The sequence below is a fragment of the Sorex araneus genome, chromosome 11, assembly GCF_027595985.1.
Source record: "Sorex araneus isolate mSorAra2 chromosome 11, mSorAra2.pri, whole genome shotgun sequence".
In the NCBI taxonomy this organism is placed as follows: Eukaryota; Metazoa; Chordata; class Mammalia; order Eulipotyphla; family Soricidae; genus Sorex; species Sorex araneus.
In genome coordinates this window covers 16156218-16172356 of record NC_073312.1, presented here as the reverse complement: position 1 = coordinate 16172356, position 16139 = coordinate 16156218, and the positions used below count along the sequence as shown (strand labels likewise).

Genomic DNA, 16139 nt, shown 5'->3' with positions numbered 1-16139 from the left:
CTTCTTTTTTTTCCTCTTTTTTTAAAAATTAATTTATTCTTTTACTGAATCACCATGTGAAACAGTCACTGTCACTGTCATCCCATTGCTCATCGATTTGTTCGAGCAGGCCCCAGTAATGTCTCTCATTGAGAGACTTATTGTTACTGTTTTTGGCATATCCAATACGCACGGGTAGCTTGCCAGGCTCTGCCGAGCGGTTCCATACTCTTGGTAGCTTGCCGGGCTCTCCGAGAAGGGCGGAGGAATCGAACTCGGGTCTGCCGCGTGAAAGGTGAACGCACAACTGCTGTGCTATCGCTCTAGCCAGCACTCAGGATTTCTGACCTGACACTGCGCTGCCTTAGGTGCCTCCGGGTTGGAGTCGACACAGAAATGACTATATTATTATTGTTGTTGTTGTTGTTGTGGGCCTCCCAAGTGGTGCCGAGGCGTTGGAGGATTCTCCCAGTGAACCAGTCCAACCTTGTCAGACAGTCAATGCTCAGGCCTAGCACTGGGGCTCTGCTGAGGCCCCAAACTGCTGGGGGCCACCAGAGCTGCAGGGGTGCAGGGGAGCATGCCACCCTAGGGGTCGAACTTGTGTCCCCGCCCATGTAAGACCTATGTCCCTGGGCCCCAGAGCCATCTCCAAGGCCCAGAAAAGGCCATTTTTGTGCCATGATGAAGAGCACAGAGTCTGGAATCCAACTCCCTGGTTCAAATCCAGCTGGCTGGGCCCTAGCGGGCGGCCTCGCCAACCTCCCGACTTGGCTTTCTTCACTTGTAAATACAAGGACCGTTCGAGAAGTGACCAGGTCAGGCAGCTTTGAGGATTAAGTGAGCAGATGCTCGCAAGGTCCCCGCGTCTTCCAGCAGGAGGAACCGTTACTATTTTTTTTTTTTTTTTTTTTTGCTTTTTGGGTCACACCCGGCGATGCACAGGGGTTACTCCTGGCTCTGCACTCAGGAATTATCCCTGGAGGTGCTCAGGGGACCATATGGGATGCTGGGAATCAAACCCGGGTCTGCCACGAGCAAGGCAAACGCCCTACCTGCTGTGCTATCGCTCCAGCCCCAGAACCTTTACTATTGGTTTTGAAGTAGTTCGTGGGACCTGCAGCGTTTTTCTCACCTTGGGTCCGTGACCTGGAGTCCCCCAGGGTCCGTGCTACTGCAGAGATATGTCCAGGCTGATGGAGCACAACTTTGGGGGATTTGTGGTTCAAGAATGCAGAGAGGCAGAATGAATGAGGAGTGCAAAGGAGCCCACAATCAGGGGTCGGGGCTAGGGGCTTGAAGGCCCTGCCTCTGGTGACCCTGGCCAGCACAGGGCCTGCCAAGGCCTGTCCTTCCCAGAGCCCACTGCAGATTTGTGCTCCCCCCCCCCCCCGCCCTCGTGCAAGGCTTGCTGGGATGACAGAGTTGTAATTACTCATGCCAGGAGCTATTATTAGAAGGCAAATGCTGCTTTAATGATGGTGCTTAATAGAGGCTGGAAAATGGTTGGACCAAGTGGCTCTAGAACTTGTTCGGGCTGTGGCAGCATTTTTGTTTGTTTGTTTTATTTTTTTTTTTTTTGATGCTGTTCATGGCACCTTGGTTCCAGAGACATCTGAGGCAGTGGGGGGCAGAGGCTCAGGAACGCTCAGCAACCCCCAGGGGCGAAAGCCCTCTCCAAACTCCTCTGCTTCCAGAGGTGGCCCTGGGGAAGGTCAGAGCATGGAGGCCACTGCCCCAGCTGGAAACTAGTGTTTTGGCAACCGTCCCCTTGCGGGGGGAGCCCAGGCTGGGGCTGGGAGAGCCAGTGAGAGCCTGCAGCGAGGAGCCCCTTGCTTCCCTAGGGCCGCCCCTGCTCCCAGGCCTGCGCCTGCTCTGTGCGGCCTCCAGGGGGCGCGCCTCCTGCTCCTCCCGCCTTCCTCCGTGGGGTGCCGACCCCCCTCCACCCCGCGGGGCAGCCTTGGGCCCGGACTGTTGAGAGTGGGCTCTGTTTAATGTTCCTTAGCCAGCCGGAGCCAGGAGCCAGACCCCGGGTGTGTGGCCAGAAGCCCCGTCTCCAAGCGATTCGGGGGCTCCCTTCCAGGGGCCTCTCTTTGCTGGAATTAAGGACAGGACCCTTGGCCTTCCCCGGGGCAGCAGGCCAGTGAGTCTCCCTGCTGCTGGGCCTGCTGGGGATTGCGGGGACCACAGGGCAGGGCCTGGCGATGTGGCAGTTGGGAAACTGACCGCCCAGCCCCAAACCACGGCAGCGCCATCCGCCAAGGCAGGCCTGGCCTGCCCCTCCAAACTGATAAGTGGCTTTTGGGAAATAAATACCAAGATCGCTGGGCAGGTCTCTAGTGACCTTGGCTCTGTGTCCTAAGACAGGAGGAAAGGGGAAGGCAGCCTGGGCTCAGGCCTGTCCCCAGGGGGCACTCCCACTCTCCTCCCTCCAATCCCTCTGCTTTCTCCCCCTGCCCCCACCTCTCCCTCTCTCCCGCTCCGCTCCCGCCTCCTCTTCCTCCCCTTCTCCTTCCCCCTTCCCTCCTCAGTCCCTCCCCCTCTCCCTTCACCAGCAACTCTTCCCCAGGTCTGCTCACCGCCTCCCCGCCTCTCCCTCCCTCCCTCCCTCCCTCCCTCCTCCCACCACCCCCTGGCAGAGCTGATGGGAAGCACCAGTGCAGCCAAGCGAGGCAGCACAGGCTGGACTGGCCTTGGCCCCATGCAGAGCTGGGTGTGGGTGCTGCTGCCATGTGGTCACCTTCAGCCCTGCCCCAGCCTGGTGTCTCACAGGCACACTGGTATGATTCCTTCCCAGTTGAGGACCCTGGAAGGGTTCAGCTGACCCTCTGCGGGTTCCCAGCATCTGGCTTGCACCCTCTTGGACCCAAAGTGGGCTCTGCACTGTACAGACCACTCTGGGAGTGGGGGCGGGGTAATCACTGTCTCTCTGCAGAGCAATCCTCAGGACTGGGGCACAGCCACCTCTTTGGCTGCCAGGACAGTTTCCTGGGGATCAAAAGGCCTTCCTGAGTCCCCAGGACTTATATTAATGGCTTGAAGATGGAAATAGTCGCCAGCCATAGGTCCCACATAAAGGTTGGGGGATGTTTCTGATACACTATTAGATGAAAAAAAGAGAGAAAGAATTGCACCCAGGGGATGAGTGTAATTGCCTCCCACCCCAAATGTTTTATAAACAGATAGTGTGCAAAAAAATATTTGGATCCGACTATCTCTGGGTGATATTTCCCGGCTTTTGTTTGAAAAAGATGCCCTTTCCAAAACCAAAACAGGGGTTTTTATCCGGATTCTGGATTCCAGGAGCTGGTGATTTCTAAGTACCCCTTCAGGGAGCACTTGCACTACCCCCCCCCCAGTTTACACCCAACTGTGGGGGTTGTCAGTGCCAAGGAGGAAACTGAGGCTGGGAGAAACTGGGTAACCAGCCAAAGTCAAGAGCAAGAAGAGCTGCACCTCACTAGTCCTCTTTCCACCTGGAAGTGGGCAGGACCCCGGGCCTCTTGGCACTTTCCTCATGGCTCTTGTGCATCCCCAGGGGTGGAGTTCGTGGTGCCCCGAACCGGCTTTTACTGCAAGCTGTGTGGACTGTTCTATACCAGTGAGGAGATGGCCAAGATGAGCCACTGCCGGAGCGCCATCCACTACAGGAACTTACAGGTAACCCCCACCCAGGCACCCCGGCTCTGTTTCTAGGACTCTCCACCTTCCGACTTCCTATTTTTCCCTGGGGCCGGAGCTCACCAGGCTGCTCCCCAGAGCGGGGGCCCTGTGCCTCTCTTGATACTTAAACAGCTGCTCGGGGTCTTTTCCCTATCAGCCTTCCTGTTGGATTCAGCCAAATGATTTGGGGTTCTCCTGGCCTGAGGTTGAGACACAAATATTTGCCCCAGCTCCATGTGTTCCTGATGCAGAGTTTTCTCATCATCTCTCTTCCCTCAGGCTTCTCTGCTTGCTGGGAAACCAGCCATCAGTGAGTTCTGTTTTCAGGCGCATCCAGATCCTAGCTGCTTATCACAGGTAGTTATTTCCAGACATGACTCTAGCCACTAGGACACAACAACCAGAAAAAAAAATTATTTTTTTCCCTCCTCTGGGTGAAGCTTCTGTTATACTCTAGGAGATAACCCATAAATAAGACAAGTTTTATAGTCTAGCGAAAGGGACCTATTAAAATCACCCTCAGGTGCCACAACTTGCAAGACACACAGGAATTGTTTTGATACTAACAAGGGGAAAAGAAAGAGTTATAAATGGAGTTGCAGCTCCACCAGCTATAAAATGCAGGTGAATTGCAGAAAGGTTCACATATGTGTATGGGGGAGGAGAGAGGCACCATAAAACCTACACAATGTGGTAACACGTTCCTTAACATACACCTAAAATAGCATCTTAGGACATGGCTTCCATAACTAACACTGGGTTAAACAACTCAAACCCAGGAGGCCTGGTATGTCTTTACGCAGGGGCTACTATCTTTCAGTCCACCCAACCCCCCGTTTTTACTTCTGGGACTCAGGTTAGTTGTTTGACTTGGGGAGTCCCCCAGCATGCCCTCACTACAGCCTGCGCATCTTTCCTGTGAAAGAGGGTCTCATCTAATGGATAACTGGGGAGGTGACCCAGAATCTTCCAAACAGTGCTCCACAAGACAGTAGAATTTGGGGACGACCCAAGAACCTAGGAAAGCACTTCGACCAATCCAAACAGTGAACTGAGAGAGGGCTGTGTTTTGCTCTTGTTTTATAATTGAGGAAACGGAGGCCTGGAGAAATGAGAGTCTCATTGGTTCATGGTCATGCAGATGGTCAGTGGCCAGGTCACCTGATGCCTAATCACTCTCCCCTGCCTTCCTAAGCTGGTCCTGCAAGCTGAGACCCATAATGCCTTGGGCTGGGTCACTCTGTGTAAGAGACTGGCCTTGGCTCTGCCCAAGCGCAGGTCACTTAAGCCGCTTGGGTTCCCTCCAGAGAGCAGCTGCTCTGCGGCTGAGGAAACCGTGGGACCCAGGTCCGGGGTCAGTCCTCGCCTAGGGGACACTCCTCCCTGCCCCCCAATCCCGCTCAAGAGCTGACATGGCTATACAAAGGCTTCAGCCTGAGCCTCAGAGAGGCCGCTCAGGGCAGCTGTGTGTCCTGCTTCATCGTCTCCTGCCTGAACTGAAGGGCAGGGCTGGATGAGGGCACGGCGGGCTCTCAAAAATCACCCGGTGCTGATTCCCCCACACCTTGGTCCTCAAAGCCACTGGCATCTACCCCAAACACAGCATCCTGGCCCAGCTTGTATCTCATGGTGCATTTCCTCTCAGCCGGGCCTAAGAATGTGTATGAGACCTTCCCGGCAGATGCTGGTGCCTCAGTATCTCCTCCAGCCTTCCCTGCGGGACTGTGCTTCCTCCAAGGAGACCTCATGGACCAGAATCAGCCGGAAGTCAGGACGAAGACAGACCGGTCAGGGCCTCTGATTCCAGATCCTGCTATGCCAGCCGCAGGAGCTGTGATGTGGGAGTCCAGGCCAGCTCCCCCAAATAGATTCCCACTACAGGCCAGAGCCATTCCTGTGGTCCGCAGGCACGCAGGGGCCAGACAGCGGCTAAACCCCTCCGGCCCGCCCACACGGTTCAGGTTTCCCCACACACCTGTCCGGGAACTGGGCGCCGGCCTCTGCCGCAGACTGCCCAGATAGAGTTTCCACCGTGGCCTTGAGAACGCCTCTGTCTGCACAGGCTCGCCCACCCCGCGTTCCACTTGTGAAAAGAGAAGAATTCTGACGCGAGCAGCCAGCGCTGGCTGACAGAGAGGCCAGGCACCTTGTGAGCTTAGCACCCACCAGGAGGCCTCGTGGCAGGGGTGGGGGTGCTCTAGGACGCAGCAGCAGGTGGGAGGCTCCTGCGTGCCCAGCAGCCCCCCTATGTGGGGGTCACGGCCCCAAGAACCCTCCCAGAGGGATCCAGAATGACAGGAAGAGTCAGGACACTACGGTGGGTAGAAGGCAGGAGCCTGTCCATGGCGCACGCGCCACTTGCTTGTCAAACACGCATTTTCCTTCCTGATGTGAGACGCAGGAGAACCCAGTCCTTAGGCAACAGCTGTACTCCCAGGGGTCCACGACAGCCCTTATTCCTGCACCCCAGGTTCCTCACCTCACAACCAAGTGAGCGTCTTCTGGAGAAAGCTGACAGACAGTATCTAAGTCCTGCCTGACCCTCAGGACCAGCCAGGAACAGCATCACCCTATTTCCCCCATTGTACAGATTGGGAGACTGAGGTCCTGCCACCACACTAGATGACTGGTCCTGCTCAGGAGAAAGGACAGCGTGCCCAAGCGTTTCTTCTGTGACGAGCACTGTGCTTTGGGTACTGCTCTGCGCTTTCATAGCAACCTTCTGCTCTGGTTCCTATTGTTTTGTTTTGAGGGGACTTCCCCCCCCTTAGGAAAGTTTATTAAAATTCAAGTTACTTTTATCAATTTCAATTTTCTAACCTGAGAATCCGTTCAGATGCCTTCCACCTGGTTCACTGCAGGATTGCTCTAGAATTTGCCCTTGATATTTCTCCATGGTAACAGAAGATTGGTTCAAATATTCCCATCGTTATGCTTACAGTACAGATGTCAGACATTCGGGGTAACGTGTCTGCCGAGGCCTGGAATTTGAACCCAAGTCATTGGACAGCAGAGTCCACACACACGACCACTGTGCTGACTCTGATTCCAGTGCTCTTTGCAGCCCCAGTGATCAGAGGTTCCCTCTCTCCCCCCAGCTAGAGCCTCATTTTCCAGCTCGCTGGATCGAATCCAAGGCTGGGCAGGGAGCCAGGGAGGCCAGTGAGTGAGCAGGGCAGGGCCCAGACGGCCACTTGGAACAGAAACCCAGTGTGGCCCCTCCAGGGCACTTAGCTGCCCGCAGGCCTGACAGGAAGCAGGTTGTCCCGAGGCTCACGTGTCAGGCTGCGGTTTATCTTTCACAATTGCTATCGGACAGTATTTTCTCTCTGCCCGCCCTTCCAACGTCCTTCTGGAAAGCTCCCCTCCCTCTGCTTCTCACCGGTGGGCAGTTGCCTGGAGGTTGGGGCCCTTCCTGGAGAATGGGTAGGGTTGCGGTTCATGTGAGAAAGGCCCCAAATTTGAGCAGACTGATAAAGGCTGTGGATGTGTCAGCCTGCCTTAGGAGGTAGTGCTAAGAAGGGAGGGAGCCTAGTGGTTAGCGCAGAGATCTGGGCGAGCCGGTAGAGGGGAGGGCAGAGCACACCACGCCCACCCCTCTTCTCTCACCAGATCCCCGCTGACCCTCGCCTTTTCCCTCTGACCCTGTCTCCGCTCTGCAGAAGTACCTGTCCCAGCTGGCTGAGGAGGGCCTGAAGGAGACGGAGGGGGCCGGCAGCCCACGGCCTGAGGACAGCGGGATCGTGCCGCACTTTGAGAGGAAGAAGCCGTGACCTGTCTCTGCGCTGCTGCTGCTGCTGCTGCTGCTGCTGCTGCTGCTGTGGCCGGGGCAGCTGCAGGAAGAGGAGAGCCTGCGAGGGGGCCGTTGGGGTGGGGGACCCTCCCGGGGCCCGTCCCAGCCTCGGACGGGCAAACCAGGCAGGCCCCGCTGCCTGGGTCTGTTCTCAGAGACTCATGCCACCCCCTGACGTGTCCCCATGCCATGCCTGGTGTGTCCACCCGCACAGTGTCCACTCTCTTTGCCTGTGGACGCGGTTCCCTTCACACGGCCCTTCTGTTGGCTTCTCCCCCACCCAGCTTCCCTCCCCCCACCCTCTCAGTGCCAAGGGTCATTTCCTTTGCATCAAATCCAACTTCTCAGGGATTTTCATGTTTAAATTCTTGATGGGAAGTGACAAGTCAAGGCAAGCTAAGGCCTCCTAGGAGGGTTTCAGGAAACGCCTGGGTGGAAAGCCACTTCAGTGGACCGGGGACGTTTCCCCGCCTAGCATCCTGGTTAGGGGCGGGGTGGGGTGGGGGGAGCCATGGGGTCTCGCTAATCCTACGGAAGGGGTACTCGCTGCCATCAGCAGAGAGTTCCTCGGCCTGACTCTCCTTTCACAAAGGCCCGTTTTAAACAACTGCTTTATCCTCTCCATTATTTTAGAAGTCTGACAGATTGATGCCTTAAAATAAAACTCGATGAATTCCATGGAGGAGGAAAAGAGCCCTTCATTTGGGAAGCTCTCCTAAGTTCTCTCTAAACTTACTTTCCCCTCTCGCGATCCTGGGTTGCTTCGGTTCTGGATGGAAGATTGGGAATAGATGAAACAGAAACATTTTTCCCTCCCACTACAACAGGCGCCTCGGCGGAACACCACCGGCGCCCTGACCCTGGGTGGCCTTGGGCTGGGAGGGGAAGCGGAAACGGGCTCTGGCCTTGCCCTGCCCTCGAGGTCTGCACCCTGGGCCCTGGCCGCCTGGCTAGGGGACGGTTCGGCTCTGGTGTCCTGGTGCCAGGACTGGTTCAGAGGAGGCTGCTGGGCCTGAGTGGCCTTTGAGGATGGCCGGCTGTTTGTAGGTGGACACTTTCCAATTTGGCAGAAGGCCAAGGGCGTCTCATAGTTGACCTCGTGGGTAGACTTTGATGTCAGGGTGTTAGGAAAAACAAAACGCTTATCCCATGGGATTCTAATATTGGGAGGGTTGGGGGCGGGGAGTGCCTTCAGGCCCCAGGTGGGCTGCAGGGTGTCTAGTCTGAAATTCCAGGGGGAATAAATGTTTGGCACCAAGTTGCCGGGGGGGGGGGGGGGGTGGAATGGGGCTCAGTCTCAGTGGAGGAGAAAGACCTTGTAGGGTGGGGGTCATGCCTGGTACTGTTTCCAGCAGCTGAGGTACTGACTCAGCCCTTGGAGAACCTTCCTTTGGTTTCTGTCCCTGACCACGCACCGGGAGACCAGCGCGAGATAGTTTGACTTTGTTTTCCTCGTTTGCATCGTTGGTTTTACAGTAGATGCGAGTCGACTGCACATTCTGTCCTTGGCACGAATGGCCCAGGGGTAGCGAGATCCGAGCTCAACGCTTATCATGGATCAGTGAGGAAGCCTGGACAGAGAAGGGAAAGAGCAAAGACTCTAGAGGAATCCGTGTGCGCCCTGAGGCTGCGGCTGGGAACGGGAGAGAAACGCTGGGTTAGGTAGGGGCGGTGAGGAGGGGCCCGAGCAGACCCAGACCCAGCTTCGGGCCTTTGTGGGGAAGGAAGGGGGCTCAGAAGAGCCTGAGATTTGGGGGCCTGCTCAGCTCAGATCTAGGCTCCAGGCTGCTAGCGCAGGATTTTACCTGCTCTTCAGGAAAGTTCCTGTTTCTCAGAAAACCTTTGACCCTATTTTGACTCCAACTACTCGCCTTCTGGGCTCTTTGCTGGGAAAAGTCGAGAGAGAGAGAGAGAGACAGAGAGAGAGAGAGAGAGAGAGAGAAAGAGAGAGAGAGAGAGAGAGAGAGAGAGAGAGAGAAGAGAGAGAGAGGGGAGAGAGAGAGAGAGAGAGAGAGAGAGAGAGAGAGAGAGAGAGAGAGAGAGAGCTGTTTCTAGAGAGGCAACAGCCTCTTCCCCCAGCAAAGAGGAAGCTGACCTTGGCAGCAAACCCCCCTCCCACCTCCACCCAGCAGCGTTTCCATGGAAATAGGGCTGTTCAAACAGCCTCCCGCTGGAGTCAGAGACCGGCTCCCTTGCTGACAGACTGACCTCCTCCATGTTGGGAAGCTGGAGAGAGCCTCTGTGGCAGGAGCCTCGCTCTGCATTCAGTCAGAACCTTCCGTTTTAAAATCACCGAAGGTCCGAGATGTGTGTGTGTACATATCTGTGTATTTTATTTATTTTTATACAATTCCATTGGCATGGTCCTTCACCCACTTGACAATTTGCACTTTCTTCTGTGTGTCAGACACGATTAAAGGCAACCAAGACAATCCTGGTTTATCTTTGAAGACTTTCCTTCAGTGCTTGTCAACGCTTTCACAGCGTCTCCCCCACGAGGTGGTTCAAGGGCAGCCACTCCCTGAAGCAGCAGCTTGCTCGCGAGGCGTTGCCTGCCTTCCCATGACGAGAGGCCTGTGTCATTTTCTTCTCATCATAGACACCTGAAGTGAAGCAGACCCGAACCGTAGCAGATTAGATGTTGGTTTGAACAGCCGCCCTGAGTTTCAGGGGGTTCATTCTTGGATAAATCCAAGGCCATGATCTGTTAGATTATACTTGAACTGGACCAGAGTTTGCTCTTTCATTTTTTTGAGTTTATGGGAGTGGGGAGGGGGGTTAGGGAGAGGAAAAACCCAAGTTAATTTAATTTTGACCTGTAAAGTTTTGGAATTCATTGAGTGTCCAATACATCACCACCGCTTTTCTTGATCTGTATAACTGACTGCAAGTGTTTGTTTTTACAAAGGGGGGAAAAAAAGATTTTTAATAAAGAGCCTTTGAAAGCTTGTGGAGTGAGGAGCTGTGACTTACGCAGGGAGCCCTTGCTACCATTTGGCTGGGGGGTTCATGGAGAGAGCACAGCCGTCGGGAGTTGACTCCCCTCGGCATCTGGAATGTTCCTGAAGGGTTGGACAGTGAGGGGACAATGGCATGATGGGGTCTTGGCGGTGGGGGGGGGCGGGGTGAGTGCAGCTCTCATGACTAACTACACATCCAGATTCTTGAGGGCAGAGATGCTGGTCCCCAGAGTCGGCTGTAGGCTTTGGAGAGCCTGGGGAGAGCAGGGGTGGGGGGTTTCGAGGCAGGGTATGGAGTCCGCTTGCCACAACCCCCTTCTCCCTGGGTGGTTGTCAAGGTCTTTCTCTAGCAATACCACACTGCGCTGGTCTCCTGGGTCGCACTGACGGCCCTTTGGAAGGCTAGAGCTCCTCCGGCCAGTCCACGGGGAGGGCCGAGCTGGCCCTGAAGGGTATGGTGAGGGGGAGACCCCCCTCTCCCACCCATCAGGAATGGGAGCACGTCCACGAAGATCTGAGGAAAGTTCCAGCTGAGCCTGTTGCTGCTCCCCCCGCCCCACCCCTAGCTATTGTGGCCAGGTCGGGGCCGCACTCCCCTCCGCTTCCCCCCCAGGAGGGGTGGAGAAACCGCCTTTCCTGCTACTGTGGGCCGCCAGCCAGCTGGCCGGAGTCGGGAATGGCTCTGGCGCTGCTGCTGTTCAGCGTCCAGCGCCTGGACCCGGCACCTTCCACGTCCACGTGGCTCGGTTTACGGGGCAGCAGACACATTGTTTTCCACACCAGGGCGCCCCCAGAGCTGTGCCATGGAGCGAAGCTCTCTGGCAGCCCCACTTGCCGCTGCCCTGGTGTTTCTGTTGGCTTCCTGCTCTGCCTCCAGACCCTGGAACCTGGCCCCGCGCCAGCCCCCGGCACCCGAGCCCTGACATTCCAGCCCTGTCTGGGCTTGCGCTTCTACCCCCAGAGCCTGCTCCAGACGGTTCCTCGGCTGACTGGCCGGTCCTGGACGTTCCCCCACTCCACTCCCTCAGCGTGACTGCTTGCATATTGACTGTGCCCTGGTCCCACCCCCCCCCCCCCGTCGTCCCCCTCCTCCTTTCCCCCATCACCCTCCCCATCTGATCTGAGACCTCTGCCCTCTGAACAGCCACAGAAGCTGGGCTCACTCAGCAGCGGCTCCCTTTTTCCTTTCCCGTTCTGCAGGCCCCGTCCTGGAGCGGGTCACAGTGGACATCGAAGCATGATAAGGCAGGACACTCCGAGGCCCGTCCTTCCTTCGGCCAGTGAAAACCTGAATGTACAAGGAAGGGAAGGTCCCTTAGCTCCGAGGGTAAAGTGAGGCCTCCCGGGAAAGCTCCTGCAGATGCACTGGGAGTCTGGGCTCTTTGGATTCTCAGACGAGTTTTCTGGGCCGAGCCCTCGCTGGACACTCGGTAGGAACCTAAGACGTTTCATCACTGGGTGTTGTGCTTGGTGTGGGGCAGAGCTCCTGGCATGAAAGCATGCTAGGAAAGGCCAACAGGTGGCCTTAGGTGGCCCCTGCCATAGGCACTGTCAGGGCTGCGGGAACAATTGGTGCAGACGGACCCACTGCCTTCTCGGTAGCAAACTGCCCTCAGTGGTCACCAGCAGTGCCCCACCTGGACTTGAAGGACATTTTTTTATTTTTATTTTTTTTATTTTATTATATTGAATCACTGTGAGAAAAAGAAAAAAAATAGAAAGCTTTCAGGTTTAAGTCTCAGTCATACAATGATTGAACCCTCATCCCTTCACCAGAGCACATGTTCCACCACCAAGAACCCCAATATACCCCCCTCCCGCCCATCCCCCACCTAAGTAGCTAATGATCTTCATTTTATTCTCTATACTTTCTCTATACTTTTAATACATTCAATATTTCAATAGAGAACTCACTATTATTGTTTGGAATTTTTCCCGCAACAATCAGGTCTGCTGAAAAGGGATCATCTAATAATTTCTTTTCATTGCTGAGAATGAAGTTTCTATGAGCGCTGATGTTTGGATTTCTGATGTTTTAGTTCAGTTCACAGTCTAGATGCATGTCTGTAAGAAGCCGCTCTGGGTACCAAAATGGGTTAGAAGACCTCTTGGATCATAGTCTGTATGAGCAGAGGGTCTGTTTCACGAACAGCAGCTCCGGATCTTATCTGGGCCGAGGGTATGCCAGTAACACCCCCTTCCTATGATCGCCTATGAGCCACAGCATTGCAAAGTTCCTACGTCTGGGTGCAAGTCTCACCCAGAGACTTGCACCCAAGTAGGGGTGGCTCTCGCCACGTGAATGATGCTGCCACCCCCATTATCTGCGCAGAAAAACAGGGTGAAAAGGGAAAATCCCTCACCGGGTGGCACATAGTCGTAATACAGCTCACAGTCTAGATGCATGTCTCTAAGAAGCCCCTTTGGGTGCCAAAATGGGTTAGAAGACCTCTTGGATCATAGTCTGTACGAGCAGAGGGTCTCAACTTGAAGGACTTTTGTCTTCCCCAGAGGAAGGGCAGGAGAGGTGTCATGGGAACACTCAAGGTAGGGGAGAGTGGACAAGGGGCAAGCAGAGGGAAGAGGACAATTTGGTCATGGCTGATGGCACCAGTGAGAGCTGATAGTATTGGACGAGACGTGGGGGTCAGGGGACAGCTCTACCCCTCAGGGACTAGATCTACTCTACAGTCAGTTGTTTGAGGGGAGACTGGAGTGTCCCCAGAGAATAGGGGCATTCCCCCCCGCCCCCGGGCCTCTCACGCTGTATACTCTGCAGAGACATGCTTGGGGTCTTTCTACAGTGTTGGGAGACCGTTATTATCCCAATGCACAGAAAGGAAAAATGAGACCAAGAGGGTATTGTGCTGGGCCAGCATCTGACCACCAGGCAGCGGCAGAATTGGGATTCCAACCCACATCTGCCTGAGACTTGCAGCCGCTTAAATCACTCTTCACTGTCTGTCCCGGCTCAAGGGCCTTATGTTTCTCTCCACCTCCCTGAAGTCTCCACCTCAGTTATCCTGAGTCCTGTGGGCTGGCGTAGACGAGAGAAAGGCATGTCGCTATGCTTCCTTCAGGTGCTATGGCTGATTCCCAGTAAGAGGGTGATATCCCCAACACACCCCCCACTGGGGAAGCAGCTAGAAGTCCCCAGGCTGCACTTCAGGAAAACAGGAAAGCCAAAAGAACCCCAAACTCTTGCTTCTTTCCTCTGTGTATACCAGCGGGTCTGCCGGGGCATGAGTGGGAGGTCTTGGGCTAAGTGTGGGGGAAGGGAAGGGAGTATTTCGAGTTCCTCCTGCTTCCGGTCTCTGCTCTGGGGAATTTGGGGGTATTAAGAGAATAGCTAAAGGGGAAGCTAAAGGGAATTTCCCCCAGCCTCAGTACCTCAGTCAGACTTTTAACCCTTGGTCTCCCTCCTTCCTGAGTGAAACCACATTGTTTGTTCACCTGCTACCTCTTCCCAACACACACCAACAGCCCAGATGGTGTGTGTCCAGGTTAAGCCCACGGGACACGTTTGGGAATGGGAGGAAGCTGGATGCTGCACGCATGGAAGCTCACAGGCTGCTGCAGTAGTGGTGAGTAAGCATGAAGTGTGGCCTCCTGGGAGCCAAGGCAAAAAGGGGAAGTCTGCGCCGTTACCCTGCTCTCACCACAGCGAGCGGTCGGGGGTCTCTGGGGAGACCCAACTGCACTCGAGAATTCTGAGGAACTGCACACGGTGTGCGCCAAGCAAGAAGCTTGAAAATCTTCCTGTAGTTGGCACCTAAAGTTGAGAGGAGTCCAGCGGAGACCCGTTGCGGGGGCCAATAGGACAATTTCTCAGTGGTGCTGATGTCAGAGCATCATCTCCCAGGGCCCGAGGGCCTGCCCTATGCGCGGCCCGGCCCTGTGAGGGAGTGTGCTGGCTGAATTAGTTTCTTTATTTTTCTTGTTTTCAAGTTGGATAGTTTTCAATGTCTTGGTTGTCCTGAGCGCTCAGGAGCACATCCATAAGATAAGGAAGGGTCACTTCAGGCAGCCATCTGACCGCCCCGCCTACCCACATGACACACAGCCCTCCGGGTGGTGACCGAGCCTTGTGAGTGGGATTCAGCCTGACCTGGGAACGCTGAGTCTCTCGGGCTGAGCCCAGGAGGCGCAAATCTAACCAGGTCTGGAGGGTGGACGGGGTAGTGGGTGCTGCCTGCTGGCCTCTGCATGGCTGGTCCTCACCCTCTACAAGGGCAGCAGACAGAGAAGTAACGGCTGGGAGTCGGGCCCTAGAGTGGCTGGGTCAGGGTGGCTGAGGCAGGGGCCAACCTGCCTCTGTCACATCCACCTGCTCACACGTTTGAGGCGTGTGTGTGTGTTCGCCTGTGCTCGCAGGGAGAGGGGCCTTCTCGCCCCGGGCCTCCGGCACCCCAGGCTGCACAGCACGTGGGGAGACAGGGTCCCCTCATCTGCTCTCCCAGCCTCCGCTCCCCTCTGCAGAGCACACAGACGCATGCAGGGCCACCCAGCCTGCTCTCCCTCTGCTCACCCCAGCCCTGCTCCTCACTCTGCTCCCCCAGCCCTGCTCCTCCCTCTGCTCCCCCAGCCCTGCTCCTCACTCTGCTCACCCCATCCCTGCTGCTCCCTCTGCTCCCCCAGCCCTGCTGCTCCCTCTGCTCCCCCAGCCCTGCTCCTCCCTCTGCTCTCCCCAGCCCTGCTCCTCCCTCTGCTCCCCCAGCCCTGCTCCTCCCTCTGCTCCCCCAGCCCTGCTTTTCCCTCTGCTCCCCCAACCCTGCTGCTTCCTCTGCTCGCCCCAGCCCTGCTGCTATCTCTGCTCCCCCAGCCCTGCTGCTCCCTCTGCTCCCCTATTCCTGCTCCTTACTCTGCTCCCCCAGCCCTACTGCTCCCTCTGCTCCCCGCATCCCTGCTCCTCCCTCTGCTCCCCCAGCCCTGCTGCTCCCTCTGCTCCCCTATTCCTGCTCCTCACTCTGCTCCCCCAGCCCTACTGCTCCCTCTGCTCCCCCCATCCCTGCTGCTCCCTCTGCTCCCCCAGCCCTTCTGCTCCCTCTGCTCCGCCCCCCCAGCCCTGCTCTTCCTTCAGCTCCCCCATTCCTTCTGCTCCCTCTGCTCTCCTCAGCCCTGCTCCTCTGTCTGCTCGCCCCAGCCCTGCTGCTCCTCCGTCCAAGTTGGCAGCAGCCCAGCAGACCTAGCCCAGCCTCCTAAACCACCTTCTCTGCATGCCCGGGCCTTTCTCAAGGCCCCAAGAAGTGCTTGGCACTCTTAGATCTGCTCTTCTCAGGCCCAGAACAGCTGTCCCTTATTTCTGTCCTTAGATACTAGGACTCTTAAGCATGATCGGAAGTGTGAGCACTAAGGAAGCCTTCTGTGACTCTTTTTGTTTGTTTGTTTGTTTGGCAGTCACACCAGCAGAGCTCAGAACTTACTTCTGGCAAACTCGGGACCATGTGGGGTGCTGGGAATCAAACCCAGGTGAGCCACACGCAAGTCAATCACTCTACCTGCTTTGCTACCACTCGGGCCCCTGTGACCCTTTATAACCCACCGCCCCCTCCCTTCTGCACGTGTCAGGCTCCGGCACATTCTCCTTTCGCCTCCGGAGCCCCCGCCACACAGCCCTCATTAGCTGTCTGTGACCTGTGTGAAGGTCTCCCGGTGGGAGCTTGTCTTGCAGTCTGTGGCACCCCGCCACAGAACTGGTGAATCTCAGCTGTCCCTGGCCTGGCTGGAGCAGTGGCTGGACTGAG

The 16139-nt window shown here is 56.1% G+C and overlaps 1 protein-coding gene across 2 annotated transcripts in view; it reads left to right on the top strand.

The window, feature by feature from the left end:
* The window catches only part of RBM20 (RNA binding motif protein 20), a 211430-nt gene extending 203481 nt beyond the window's left edge, over window positions 1–7949 (top strand). The window contains exons 13-14 of one of the 2 annotated variants that reach the window (XM_055119630.1): window positions 3518–3639; window positions 7255–7949. In XM_055119630.1, coding sequence (XP_054975605.1) covers window positions 3518–3639; window positions 7255–7338 — 206 coding nt within the window. In that variant the 3' untranslated portion in view covers window positions 7339–7949. The remainder of the gene's footprint in view (window positions 1–3517; window positions 3640–7254) is intronic. The other variant, XM_004611972.2, reaches the window with a different exon arrangement.
* The last annotated feature ends 8190 nt before the right edge of the window (window positions 7950–16139 follow it).